Source organism: Podarcis melisellensis (genome assembly GCF_964234715.1).
Source record: "Podarcis melisellensis genome assembly, chromosome: 18".
NCBI lineage: Eukaryota > Metazoa > Chordata > Lepidosauria > Squamata > Lacertidae > Podarcis > Podarcis melisellensis.
Window position 1 is genome coordinate 1,117,203 of NC_138536.1, and position 12,096 is coordinate 1,129,298.

General features: G+C 45.1%; 1 protein-coding gene and 1 long non-coding RNA gene across 2 annotated transcripts in view; both read left to right on the forward strand.

The window, feature by feature from the left end:
• LOC309361025 overlaps positions 1-12,096 on the forward strand; it is a 113,247-nt gene that overhangs the window by 4,116 nt on the left and 97,035 nt on the right. The window lies entirely within an intron of this gene.
• LOC309360998 (vomeronasal type-2 receptor 26-like) lies at positions 1,185-8,352 on the forward strand. The gene is made up of 4 exons (XM_081896006.1): positions 1,185-2,056; positions 3,650-3,868; positions 5,900-6,026; positions 6,942-8,352. Exons 1-4 carry the CDS (start codon positions 1,562-1,564, stop codon positions 7,844-7,846), a joined length of 1,746 nt encoding a protein of 581 aa, XP_081752132.1. The 5' UTR covers positions 1,185-1,561; the 3' UTR covers positions 7,847-8,352.

Here is a 12,096-nt window from a genome sequence, read left to right on the forward strand (position 1 = left end):
TTTTTCTGGAGGATTCTCAGAAAATGTTACTACTCTCGTTGTAGCCCCATGCCCAAGAACTACCAGTATATTCTGGCTTTGGGTTTTGCTATCCAGGAACTCAACAGGGATTTGATGCTTTTGCCCAACACCACTCTGGGCTTTCGTATCTACCAGGAAAGCAGTTTTGCAAACAAGCCCACGGAAGCCAGCCTTGCCCTCATCTCCACGCGGAGACAAATGGTGCCAAACTACAACTGCGACAAGAAGGACAAGCTGCTGTCCATCATTGGCAGCCTCGACTCAAAGACGTCGAGGCAGATGGCGTCGATCTTGAGTGCCTTCAAGATCCCACAGGTAAGGAGAGAAATCGGCCAGGGTTCTGGGTTCCTTCGGCGCAGGGATACAAAATACACACTCTGCAAAACAACTCCATGGTGTGTGGGGCACCTTTTCTACCAGAAAAAAACAACAAGGCTGTCCAGGGTTGTAAAGACTGCGGAGAGAATAACTGGGTGCACTCTTCTTAAAGGGAGGGGACCCCTGACCATTAGGTCCAGTCGTGGCCGACTCTGGGGTTGCAGTGCTCATCTCGCTTTATTGGCCGAGGGAGCCGGTGTACAGCTTCCGGGTCATGTGGCTAGCGGGACTAAGCCACTTCTGGAGAACCAGAGCAGCGCACGGAAACGCCGTTTACTTTCCCACCAGAGCTGGAAGGTAACTTTGACATGCTTTTGAACTGCTAGGTTGGCAGGAGCAGGGACCAAGCAACGGGAGCTCACCCCGTCGCGGGGATTCAAACCTCCGACCTTCTGATTGGCAAGCCCTAGGCTCAGTGGTTTAACCCACAGCGCCACCCGTGTCCCGCACTCTCCTTACCTTGGATCAAATCTACGCTTCCAGGTGCCATATGAAACCTGCAGAAATAGCACACCCTGGAAATGATCTCTTTCAGCTTCTGCCTCCTGGAAGAAGGTACAGGGTTATAAAGACTAGGACTAGCCTCCTGAGAAACATTATCCAAATACAATTGGTTTTAAACGCAGTGTAAGGTAGTCTTTATGTGAGTATATTGTATTCACTTATGGGGTATCAGAGTTTTTAGGGGGCTAACCAGGCTGGGACAGCAGGCTTGTGGGTTTTTGAATGACTGATGTAGTTTTGTTGTTCTATATGGAGAATGACAATAACGATGATCGTATCGTATGGGAAATAAACCCATTCCTTCTTTCAGCTCGGTTACGACTCACCCAAACTGGGATTTGCATCTCGTTCTTTCTATCGCATCGATCCCAACGAGATCCTTCAGTTCAGGGGTTTAGTCTCGCTATTCTTGCATTTCCGCTGGAACTGGGTGGGACTCATTGCTTCGGAGGATGACAGCGGCGAAGTTTTCATCCGGACTTTGGCACTGCTCCTCGCCCGAAACGACATCTGTGTGGCGTTCACGGAAAGGGCTGTGCCAGAAACCCACGTCCTTTTCCCGCATTTGAAACAATGGGCGAAACAATTTTCAAAGGTTTACAGGAGTGAGGCTCAGACGGTGGTTTTCTTTGTAGACGCCAATTCCATCAGATATTTAATGGCGCCCATCACCCAACTGACGAAAAACAAGGGGACCTCAGTTGGGAAGGTTTGGATCCTGACATCCCGGTGGGATTTTGCTGCTGCGAGATCCACCAGAACGTTTAAGTATCTGAAACATTTCCATGGGTCCATTTTCTTCAAAATCCGCACGAGAAAAGTGCCTGGGTTCAACAAATTTCTCTCTGCTTTAGATCCATACCGGTCTCCGGAGGACATCTTTCTCCGTGGCTGGTGGGAAGTGGTATTTGACTGTAAATTTCTGAAACCGGACCAGAACGTTTCGAAGAACCAGTGGAACTGCACAGGCCAGGAAAACCCAGAGGATCTCCCAACCTTTGTGTTTTCAAAGAAGATGACTGGGTACAGTTACAGCATCTACAACGCTGTCTATTCTATGGCCCACGCGTTGCATGACGCCATGTATTCAACTGGATCCAAACTTGCAATGGTGCCACGCGGCAAGAGACTTCTGACTCTCCAGCCTTGGCAGGTAACGTCTTCGCAGAATCAGGTACAGGTGTGTTCCCCACTTCCACACGATCGACTCGTGTGCAACTGCGTATCCACGTGGCGCCCGGAAACCATCAAATCGTTGAGTTTGAACCTGGAAATGGCAAGAGAGTTGGCTCATGAGAAGACCCTCTCTGGAGTCCCGAGAAGATGTCAGTGAGGGTCAAGGAAGTTCCAAAGAGCCCAGAGACGCCATGGGGCTTTTTCTGAAAGGCTGCTCAGTCTCCCCACCTGGACCAGATATCTGACCTTCACTTGAATTCGAGTCACAGCAATCTTTTCTCTTTCAGAAAAACAGGGGGCAGGTCCAAAGTCAACTCATCACAATGGTCGTCTCACAATATGTCTCCAGACCCGTTTCACAACCGCAACTTGACAAACCTCTTTCATTTCACTTCTGATTAAATTTCCAAAAGTTCTACATAAAAACTCCAGCACCCATTTTAAACATTATCAACTTCCCGCCACATTTGCCATGTTTTTCTTATCCACCCCCTGCTTTGCCGAACCCTGTCTCCCCTATTTTTAAAATACAGAGTCTCAAGGCAATAATCTTTAATTGTTCTAACAATTTTTTTCTCTCTTTCCAGTAGCACCTTAAAGACCAACTAAGTTAGTTCTTGGTATGAGCTTTTGTGTGCAACTTATTACCAAACTTAAAACCATGGAGAGACCTGGTCTGAACAAAGACATTGGATTCTTATCTCATTATACATGACAAAGCCATTTTTCACCTTCTCACCCCTTGCTTTTTCCTGTAAGACCTATTGCAGTCGTTAAGAGTCGTCAACAGGCTCATCACAGCTATCTGCCAATCAGCCATTCCCACCACCCTTCTGAGTAATACCCCTCCCCACCTTCTCACTATATAGAAGGGTCTGGTGACTTCTGTTTCAGTGTATCTGAAGAAGTGTGCATGCACACGAAAGCTCATACCAAGAACTAACTTAGTTGGTCTTTAAGGTGCTACTGGAAAGAAAAATATTTTTTGTTTTGACTATGGCAGACCAACACGGCTACCTATCTGCAACTTTAATTGTTCTGTCGCTCATAGTTCAAAACCTGCTGGTGGATTCTTCATGCTGTAGTATTTCTTCAAATAACCCCGGGGGGAAATGCTTCCATTGTTCAAAAAAATAAAGCAACCATCAAAACACCAACAATCTCATTTTAGCTGTTAGCTTTGTTGATTCGACATAGTCCATAACTTTGCTGATCTGTTCTTCTCTACTGGGAACTTTTTCCATTTCTGAGCATAAAGAATCCTAGCTCCTGTAGTTATATACATAAAGAATTTAACCATCTCCTTTGCAATTTCTGTCCCTATAATCCTTAGAAGAAAAGCTTCAGGAGGGTTTGTTGTTGCTGTTTTTTGTATATTCGGTTCAAACATCTTTTTCATCTCATCACATATCATTTCCCCAAATACCCTCACTTTTTTACAAGTCCCCCGCATATGGGGGAAAAAGAGAACCATCTATTTGCACTTGCAGCAGTTATTAGAAACCTTCTTATACATTTTAGATAATTTATCAGGTGTTAGAAATACTATCACATATCTCTTTAATTTCAGATTCTGTCCTCTTTGAGGAAGATTCGGTTTAACAACACGGCTGGGGATGAGATATATTTTACGGAACATGACAAGAGACCGGCAGCCTATGATATTCTGAACGGCGTCTACTTCCCCAACGGTTCGTGGGCCGAAGTGAAAGTTGGAGGTTTGGATCCTCACGCAGCCCCAGGAGAGGACTTCAGCATTAACCCCGATGCAATCGTGTGGGTTACTCAGGTGCAGACAATCTGAATACTCCATATTCATGTCCAATTCTTAGGTTGGGGCAGACAGAAGACAAGAGCATGTCAACTTGCTAAGGATCTAGGAGTCTTGGTTGACCACAAACTTGACATGAGACAACAGTGTGACGCGGCAGCTAAAAAGCCAATGCAATTCTGGGCTGCATCAATAGGAGTATAGCATCTAGATCAAGGGAAGTAATAGTGCCACTGTATTCTGCTCTGGTCAGACCTCGCCTGGAGTACTGTGTCCAGTTCTGGGCACCACAGTTCAAGAAGGACACTGACAAACTGGAACGTGTCCAGAGGAGGGCAACCAAAATGGTCAAAGGCCTGGAAACGATGCCTTATGAGGAACGGCTAAGGGAGCTGGGCATGTTTAGCCTGGAGAAAAGGAGGTTAAGGGGTGATATGATAGCCACGTTCAAATATATAAAAGGAGGTCACATAGAGGAGGGAGAAAGGTTGTTTTCTGCTGCTCCAGAGAAGCGGACACGGAGCAATGGATCCAAACTACAAGAAAGAAGATTCCACCTCAACATGAGGAAGAACTTCCTGACAGTAAGAGCTGTTGGACAGTGGAATTTGCTGCCAAGGAGTGTGGTGGAGTCTCCTTCTTTGGAGGTCTTGAAGCAGAGGCTTGACAACCATCTGTCAGGAGTGCTCTGATGGTGTTTCCTGCTTGGCAGGGGGTTGGACTCGATGGCCCTTGGGGTCTCTTCCAACTCTTCTATGATTCTGTGATTCTATGATTCTATGAATCCCTTGCTTGAAAAATTGCTTCCAAATCCTTTGAAAATGTAACAGCATCTTTTGCCGAATCAAACCAATGGCTTTTATTTAGTTGAAAGTTTTTGACTACGGTAAATATTGACTATTGCACTAGATTCCATTCTCCGTAACGTAGCTAGCATAATAATAATAATACATTTTATTTATATCCCGCCCTCCCCAGCCGAAGCCGGGCTCAGGGCGGCTAACAACAATAAAACAGTACAAAAGTACAGCATAAACAACACTCTAAAATCATTCATTATAAAATTAATTAATTCAAGCCACTGGCAACCATTGGGCCAGAGCTCCGCGAAGATTGCCGAGGGAGGGAGACAGGCTGTGCCCTGGCCAAAGGCCTGGTGGAACAGCTCTGTCTTGCAGGCTGATAATGATAATATATTTTTAGCTCAAACTCTGGTTATTTCTTGCTTAGATTGTTGGAATCGCCTTTGGGTTGGTTCCCCAGAAACTCATGTTAATCTTCTCATTTTCATACAAAACGATGCAATGGGTATCACTTCCTTGGTGTGTCAATTGTACCATGCTTCCATGTGACGGCCCTTCAGATAGTTGAAGATATATCTCCTCTCAGCCTCCTCTTTCCCAGGCTAAACATTCTCAACTCCTTCAACCGTTCCTCATCAGGCATGGCTTCCAGACCCTTGACCATCTCGGTCGCCCTTCTCTGCCCACCTTCCAGCTTGTCAACATCCTTCTTAAATTGTGCTGCCCAGAACTGGACACAGTATTCCAGGTGTGGCCTGACCCAGACAGAATAAATTGGGACTATGACTTCCCTTGAGTTGGACACTCGACTTCTGTTGATTCAGTCCAGAACTGCAATAGCTGTTTTGGCTAGCTGGTTTTATGATATGTAATGAAATGACTTCTGAATGATGCATGTTAAAATTATTAATTTGTATTGTATTGTTCATATTTTAATACTCTGTTGGAAGCCGCCCTGAGTGGCTGGGGAAACCCAGCCAGATGGGCCGGGTCTTAATAATAAATTCTATTCTATTCTATTGCTTAGTTCTGTACAGAGCTATGTGCATAGATGACACGATATAAATTATTATTATTATTAAGAGATCTGGGTTTCTATTTTTGTGGTGCCAAATAACTTACCAACATGTTTCCCTCACCCCACGAGTTGTCCACCTGTTATCAGCAAGACGGAAGTTCTTCGAAGTAGCAAGAGAGAAACGTTCATCTCATGCAGCAATGTTATTTCCCCCCCTCCCCATTTTAGAAGACCCCATTCTCCAGGTGTGTAGAAAGTTGCTCTCCGGGACAGAGCAGAAACGTTCTAGAGGGGAGGCTGGTTTGTTGCTACGAATGTGTCTCTTGCCCAGAAGGGACCTTCTCTGACCAGACAGGTAGGTCCAACTTAGACACCCAAATCAAAGTGCGGAAGTTGTTTAGACAAGAGTGGCTTGGAGAGAGACAGAAACCTGGGGCGAGGGGAAGAGGAATAGTTTAAGGAATAAGGTTTCCAGGAATGTTTGGGTGAATGACTCCATCTCATTGGGTCAATAACACAAAAACAAACTTCATTGCATGTACAGATAGGTAGCCGTGTTGGTCTGCCATAGTCAAAACAAACAAAAAAAATCCTTCCAGTAGCACCTTAAAGACCAACTAAGTTAGTTCTTGGTATGAGCTTTCGTGTGCATGCACACTTCTTCAGATACACTGAAACAGAAGTCACCAGACCCTTCTATATAGTGAGAAGGTGGGGAGGGGTATTACTCAGAAGGGTGGTGATTGGCAGATAGCTATGATGAGCCTGTTGACGACTCTTAACGACTGCAATAGGTCTTACAGGAAAAAGCAAGGGGTGAGAAGGTGAAAAATGGCTTTGTCATGTATAATGAGATAAGAATCCAATGTCTTTGTTCAGACCAGGTCTCTCCATGGTTTTAAGTTTGGTAATAAGTTGCAATTCAGCAGCTTCTCTTTCCAGTCTATTTCTGAAATTCCTTTGTAGTAAAACAGCTACTTTGAGATCTTGTATAGAATGTCCTGGGAGATTGAAGTGTTCTCCTACTGGTTTCTCTGTCTTGTGATTCCTGATGTCAGATTTATGTCCGTTTATTCTTTGGCGTAAGGTTTGTCCTGTTTGTCCAAGAGACTTGGTTTTGTTCTCATTTTGGAAACTTTCTGAAGAAGTGTGCATGCACACGAAAGCTCATACCAAGAACTAACTTAGTTGGTCTTTAAGGTGCTACTGGAAGGAATTTTTTTTGTTCATTGCATGTGTGAAGTATCTCAGTTCTGTTTCTTTGAACCAGACGCAGTTCACTGCGCCAAGTGCCCCGAAGATCAATACCCAAACCAAAACCAAGACCAGTGTATTTCCAAGAAGAAAAATTTCCTCTCTTACCAAGATATTCTTGGGATGGTTTTAGCTTCTCTGGCTCTCCTCCTGTTCCTCACAACCTCCCTAGTGCTGGCGATCTTCATTCAACAACGCGACACACCCATCGTCAAAGCCAACAACCGAGACCTCACCTACGTCCTCCTCATCTCCCTCCAGCTCTGCTTCCTTTGCTCCTTCCTCTTCATCGGCCGTCCCAAGAAGACCATCTGCCTTCTCCGTCAAATGGCTTTCGGCACCGTTTTCTCTGTTGCCCTCTCTTCCGTATTGGCAAAAACCATCACGGTCGTCCTGGCCTTCGTGGCCACCCAGCCGGGAAACGTCGCGAGGAAGGTTTTGCGGAGACAACCGGCCAACTCCATTGTGGTGGCCTGCCCGTTTATCCAAGCCGTTATCTGCACCGTCTGGCTCGCAACTTCTCCGCCATTCCCAAATCTGGACTTCCATTCCACGCCGGGAGAGATTGTAGCCGAATGCAACGAAGGTTCGGCCGCCATGTTTTACACCGTCCTGAGTTACCTGGGTTTCCTGGCCCTGGTCAGCTTCCTGGTGGCTTTCTTCGCTAGAAAGTTGCCCGATAGTTTCAACGAAGCCAAGTTCATCACCTTCAGCATGTTGGTCTTTTGCAGCGTTTGGGTATCCTTCGTCCCAACCTACCTGAGCACCAAGGGAAAGTTCACGGTGGCCGTGGAGATCTTCTCCATCTTGGCTTCCGGCGCTGGTCTCCTTGGTTGTGTTTTCTTCCCCAAATGTTACATTATTCTCCTGAGGCCTCACCTCAACAGCAAAGATCATCTAGTAAGAAAAAGTGTAAGATAATTTAACAGAATTTTAAAGTTAAATTATTCTGTACAGTAAATAAATAAATTCCATTCCGTATCTGGTTTTTTCTGACTATTGTGCTGCTGTTTATTAGTGTCGTAGTTTTCTTGGAGTTGAGAGGAGGCTGATTGTTGTTATTTGAGTTAAGATAGGGGGACCATTTAATATTTACAGCTATATATTCTGTTTTTAAAAAAGATCTAGCAAAAAAAGATAGCCACGTATTTCCATGCTTTGCTAAATGTTCCTTCTTCTTCTTGATTCATCCAGTTTGTTGGAAATAAAATTGAGGAGCCGGGAAAGGCCATTAAAAAAATAAATAAATCAACTCTGTTGCGGTGTTTCAAAAGTGGGGAACTAGGAAAATAAAGCAGCAACAAGAGGGAAACCTTGGGTGCTTTAAGAACAAAGTGCGGGAAATCAGTTTCTGGAAACATTGTATTAAATTTGTTTTAGTCTGTGGCTGATTTGGAAAAATCAATAAAAACGATTTGACAAATATATATATATATTGTTTGCTGATATAATACGCACACACACACTCTGCAACATTTCTCCCCTGAAAAGAGGAATGTCCTATTCCATCCCCTCCTTGTTTCCTTGACATCTGATGGGAGGGCATTCCACAGGACGGGCGCCACCACCGAGAAGGCCCTCTGCCTGGTTCCCTGTAACCTCACTTCTCGCAGGGAGGGAATCGCCAGAAGGCCCTCGGGAGATGGACCCCGGTGTCCGGGCTGGACGATGGGGGTGGAGATGCTCCTTCAGGTCTACTGGGCCTTTTAGGGCTTTCAAGGTCAGCACCAACACTTTGAATTGTGCTCAGAAATGTCCTGGGAGCCAATGTAGGTCTTTCAAGACCGGTGTTATATGGTCTCCACTCCCAGTCCCCAGTCTGGCTGCCGCATTCTGGATTAGTTGAAGTTTCCGGGTCACCTTCAAAGGCAGCCCCACGGAGAGCGCAAGTTTACTTTACCACCTGCTAACAGGAACAAATTCCATTTGAATTGCCATATTGTTCCCTGTTATTCTTCCACTAGATTAAAAATGGGCTCACGCACCTCCATTTGCAACTCTGAAATAAGCATCTGGTGCTATCGATGCACATCTGGTGATGTTGAAACAGTCAGTAGATCCTGTTACAAAATACCGATTTGTTATCTGGAAACCTGTTAAGAAATCCTTGGGTTTGTGGCAACGCGTCAGCATCTGAAGCATGATTTTATCAAGACTTTTCGTAGAATCGGAAGGCACCTCAGGGGCCATCTAGTCTGACCCCATGGCATTGCAGGAATCTCAGGTAAAGCTTCCTTGACAGATGGCCATCCAATCTCTGCTTAAAAACCTTCAAGGAAGGAGAGGCCACAGCCTCTCAAGGGAAAGAACCGCAGAAAGAGGGGGAAGGAAGTCAAATTTTGAAATGTTAAAATGATTGTAAAAATCAGTGAAATGTATAAACTTGAAAAGCATAAATAAAATTTGAAGAAGAAGAAGACCTCCACTACTCTGTTCTTTCTCTGCCTGCTTTACATCTGACTAGCTAATTCTGACCAAAAATCTGGTGATGCAAGCTGAGGACGGAGGCATTGGCATCTATAGAGTAACTTCTTTTTCAAGATTTGACTTCCTTCCCCCTCTTTCTGCGGTTCTTTCCATTTATTTTCAATACCTTCTGCATATCCAAATTAACTTAAGCAGCTCATTTATTCACCGACTTCAGGCACGTCCAACAGGTAGATCGCGATCTACTGGTAGATCTTCCTAGTAGATCTCTGGTCCCTCAGCGATCTCCTTCCCCCCAAAATAATAAAATAATAATAATAAAAAAAGCTCAACCACTCTGGCTTCCTAAGAAATTGTTAAATTGCAAACCCCCTGAAAGGGTCTCCTGCTGCTGGTTTCTACAGATAAAATAGAGGCAGCGAGAAGAAGGTCCTCTTCGCCGTCGCTATAGGTAGAGCAGTGTTGCCGTTGCCGTTTGCCGGGGCGGAAGGTTCCTTTAAAACAGGTTTCTCATCTGCTGAGAGAGTTGCAAGGGCTGCCGATTTGCTACTGATGCAGAGTTCAGGATTCTTGCATTAATCTACAGAAATGTAACCAACTTGGGGCTCAAGTTGCTTTCATGACCTGATTCCTTAGGCACTGACATTCTGTGATTTTTTTTTTTTACCGTATTTTTCACTCTATAGGATGCACTTTTCCCCCTCCAAAAATGAAGGGGAAATGTGTGTGCGTCCTATGGAGCGAATGCAAGCTCCCTGGCTTCAGCGACAGCAACGGGAAGCCTCCGAAGCCTGCACTCTGGAGGCTTCGCGTTGCTTTCGCTGAAGCCAGGAGAGTCTGGTCTTTGAGGCTGGCGGTGGGGAAAGCAGCGCTTCCCCCCACCGCCAGCCCCACAAGCTCGGTGGAAAAGCCCGCAGGAGCCGCACGCTCTTTAAAGGCTGCTCGGCTTCTGCGGGCTTTTCTATGGGTTGGGGGAATTCCCCCATCTAATAGAAAAGCCCGCAGGAGCCTCGCAGCCTTTAAAGAGCGTGCTACTCTTGGGGGCTTTTTCCCAAGGAGGGAGAAGGGACTGACTGGCCGAGTCCGTCCCTTCTCCCTCCTGCGGGCTTTTGTGGGAGATGGGGGAATTCCCCCACCTCCCACAATAGCAGGGAGAAAGTCTGGGAGAAGTGCACGGGGGGGGGGGTATCAATTTTTTTCCTTGATTACCCCCTCTGAAAACTAGGCGGCCCTATGGTCAGGTGCGCCCTATAGAGCGAAAAATACGGTATTTAGTTTTTCAATTTGAAGTTTTCCAATCAATTATCCAGCAACCAACTTAAAAACAAGATTCCAGAGAAACTTCCGAACTTCCCTCCTCCCTTTTGTGGGTCCTTTGTTAACCGTTCCCTGCTGCATCTTTTATAATAATCCAAATTTTTTACATCTCCGTTCTATCCAAAATTCAACATACAAGTGTCATTCCAATCCTACTAATGATTTTAGCCTTTTATAATGGTTTTTAAGATAAATTATGTATTTTCCCCATTCCTTTTGAAAATTGTGGCCCCCCGGATTTCTGCTTCTTCCGGTCATTTTTGCCATAATCCATCAACTTAAGCTGCCATTATTCTCTGGTCTGGACTTTTCTTCTCATCTCTGGACATCCTGTGATTTAGCTTCTCAGGTTCATATGGCCGTTATGAGGGACTCATTGCCCAGATCCCTGTCCAAAATCGAATGGATTTTGAGATTTCTTGAGATATCACCCTTACGCCACCAACATATTTTGCAACCATTTTATTCTCTAAATAAGGCCAATAAAGGCTGAACAAATATTTTGCAAATAACGGCAACGGGAAAAAATCGAACCGATTTCTGCTCCACCCTGAAAAACGTTATTTCTTTAGAAAAGTTGTGCAATCTGAGAGTTTGGAAAGATGAACCCAGAACCCAGCACTCACATCCATGGGTTTTCTGGACTCCCACAGAATCAATGAGGCAAGAATGTCGCAAGGAATAGTGGACAGGATGTTGAGTGGAGTCTCACCTATAAAAAGAGGACCAGAGATGCTCCTTACTACAGAGAGAAACGAGACAAGGACAGAAGGACAAGACCCTTTTGGCGGGAAGAGAGGTATGTTGCATTTTTGGGAACTGAAAGCCATATTGGAGAGAGTTTGGGAACATGAGAAAAAAATATTGGTGGGGTATCTGGGATGCGGTTAAAAGAGTCTCACTCTTTTGACATCAGTCTCTCCCTGGGTGTGCATTTGGCAAAGACTTCGCCTTCTAACATTAGCATTTCTTCAAATATCTCAAGTGGTAAATTTTGGTTTTATTCACTCAGACATGACCCTTTAAGCAGGTGAGTCGGGGCGATGCTGACTTCTGATGCTGGCATTTGAAATGAGGAGCTGAGTTCTGGGTGGAGACGTTCCGATTTAATTATTCAGAATCAGTTGTTTCAAAATAGGGGGTTGAAAAGAGGCGGAATGAATATCCGAGGAAGGACTTGCCTCCTGAAATTTAAGCCCCTCCTGCGGAACTCCCTGCCACATGATATTTTTATTGAACTAAGAAGCAAACAAGCAGATAAATAAAGGACATGGGGCATTGATTCAAGGAGGGATTCCAGACAGGTAGGCTTAGAATTTGACCTCTTTTTTTTTAGTGACAAATGACTAATTTTTTCCCTATGTAGAAATGCATCTCATCTCTTTGGTGGCCCTGACCGGGCTGGTCTTGCTGGGGACATTTGCCAC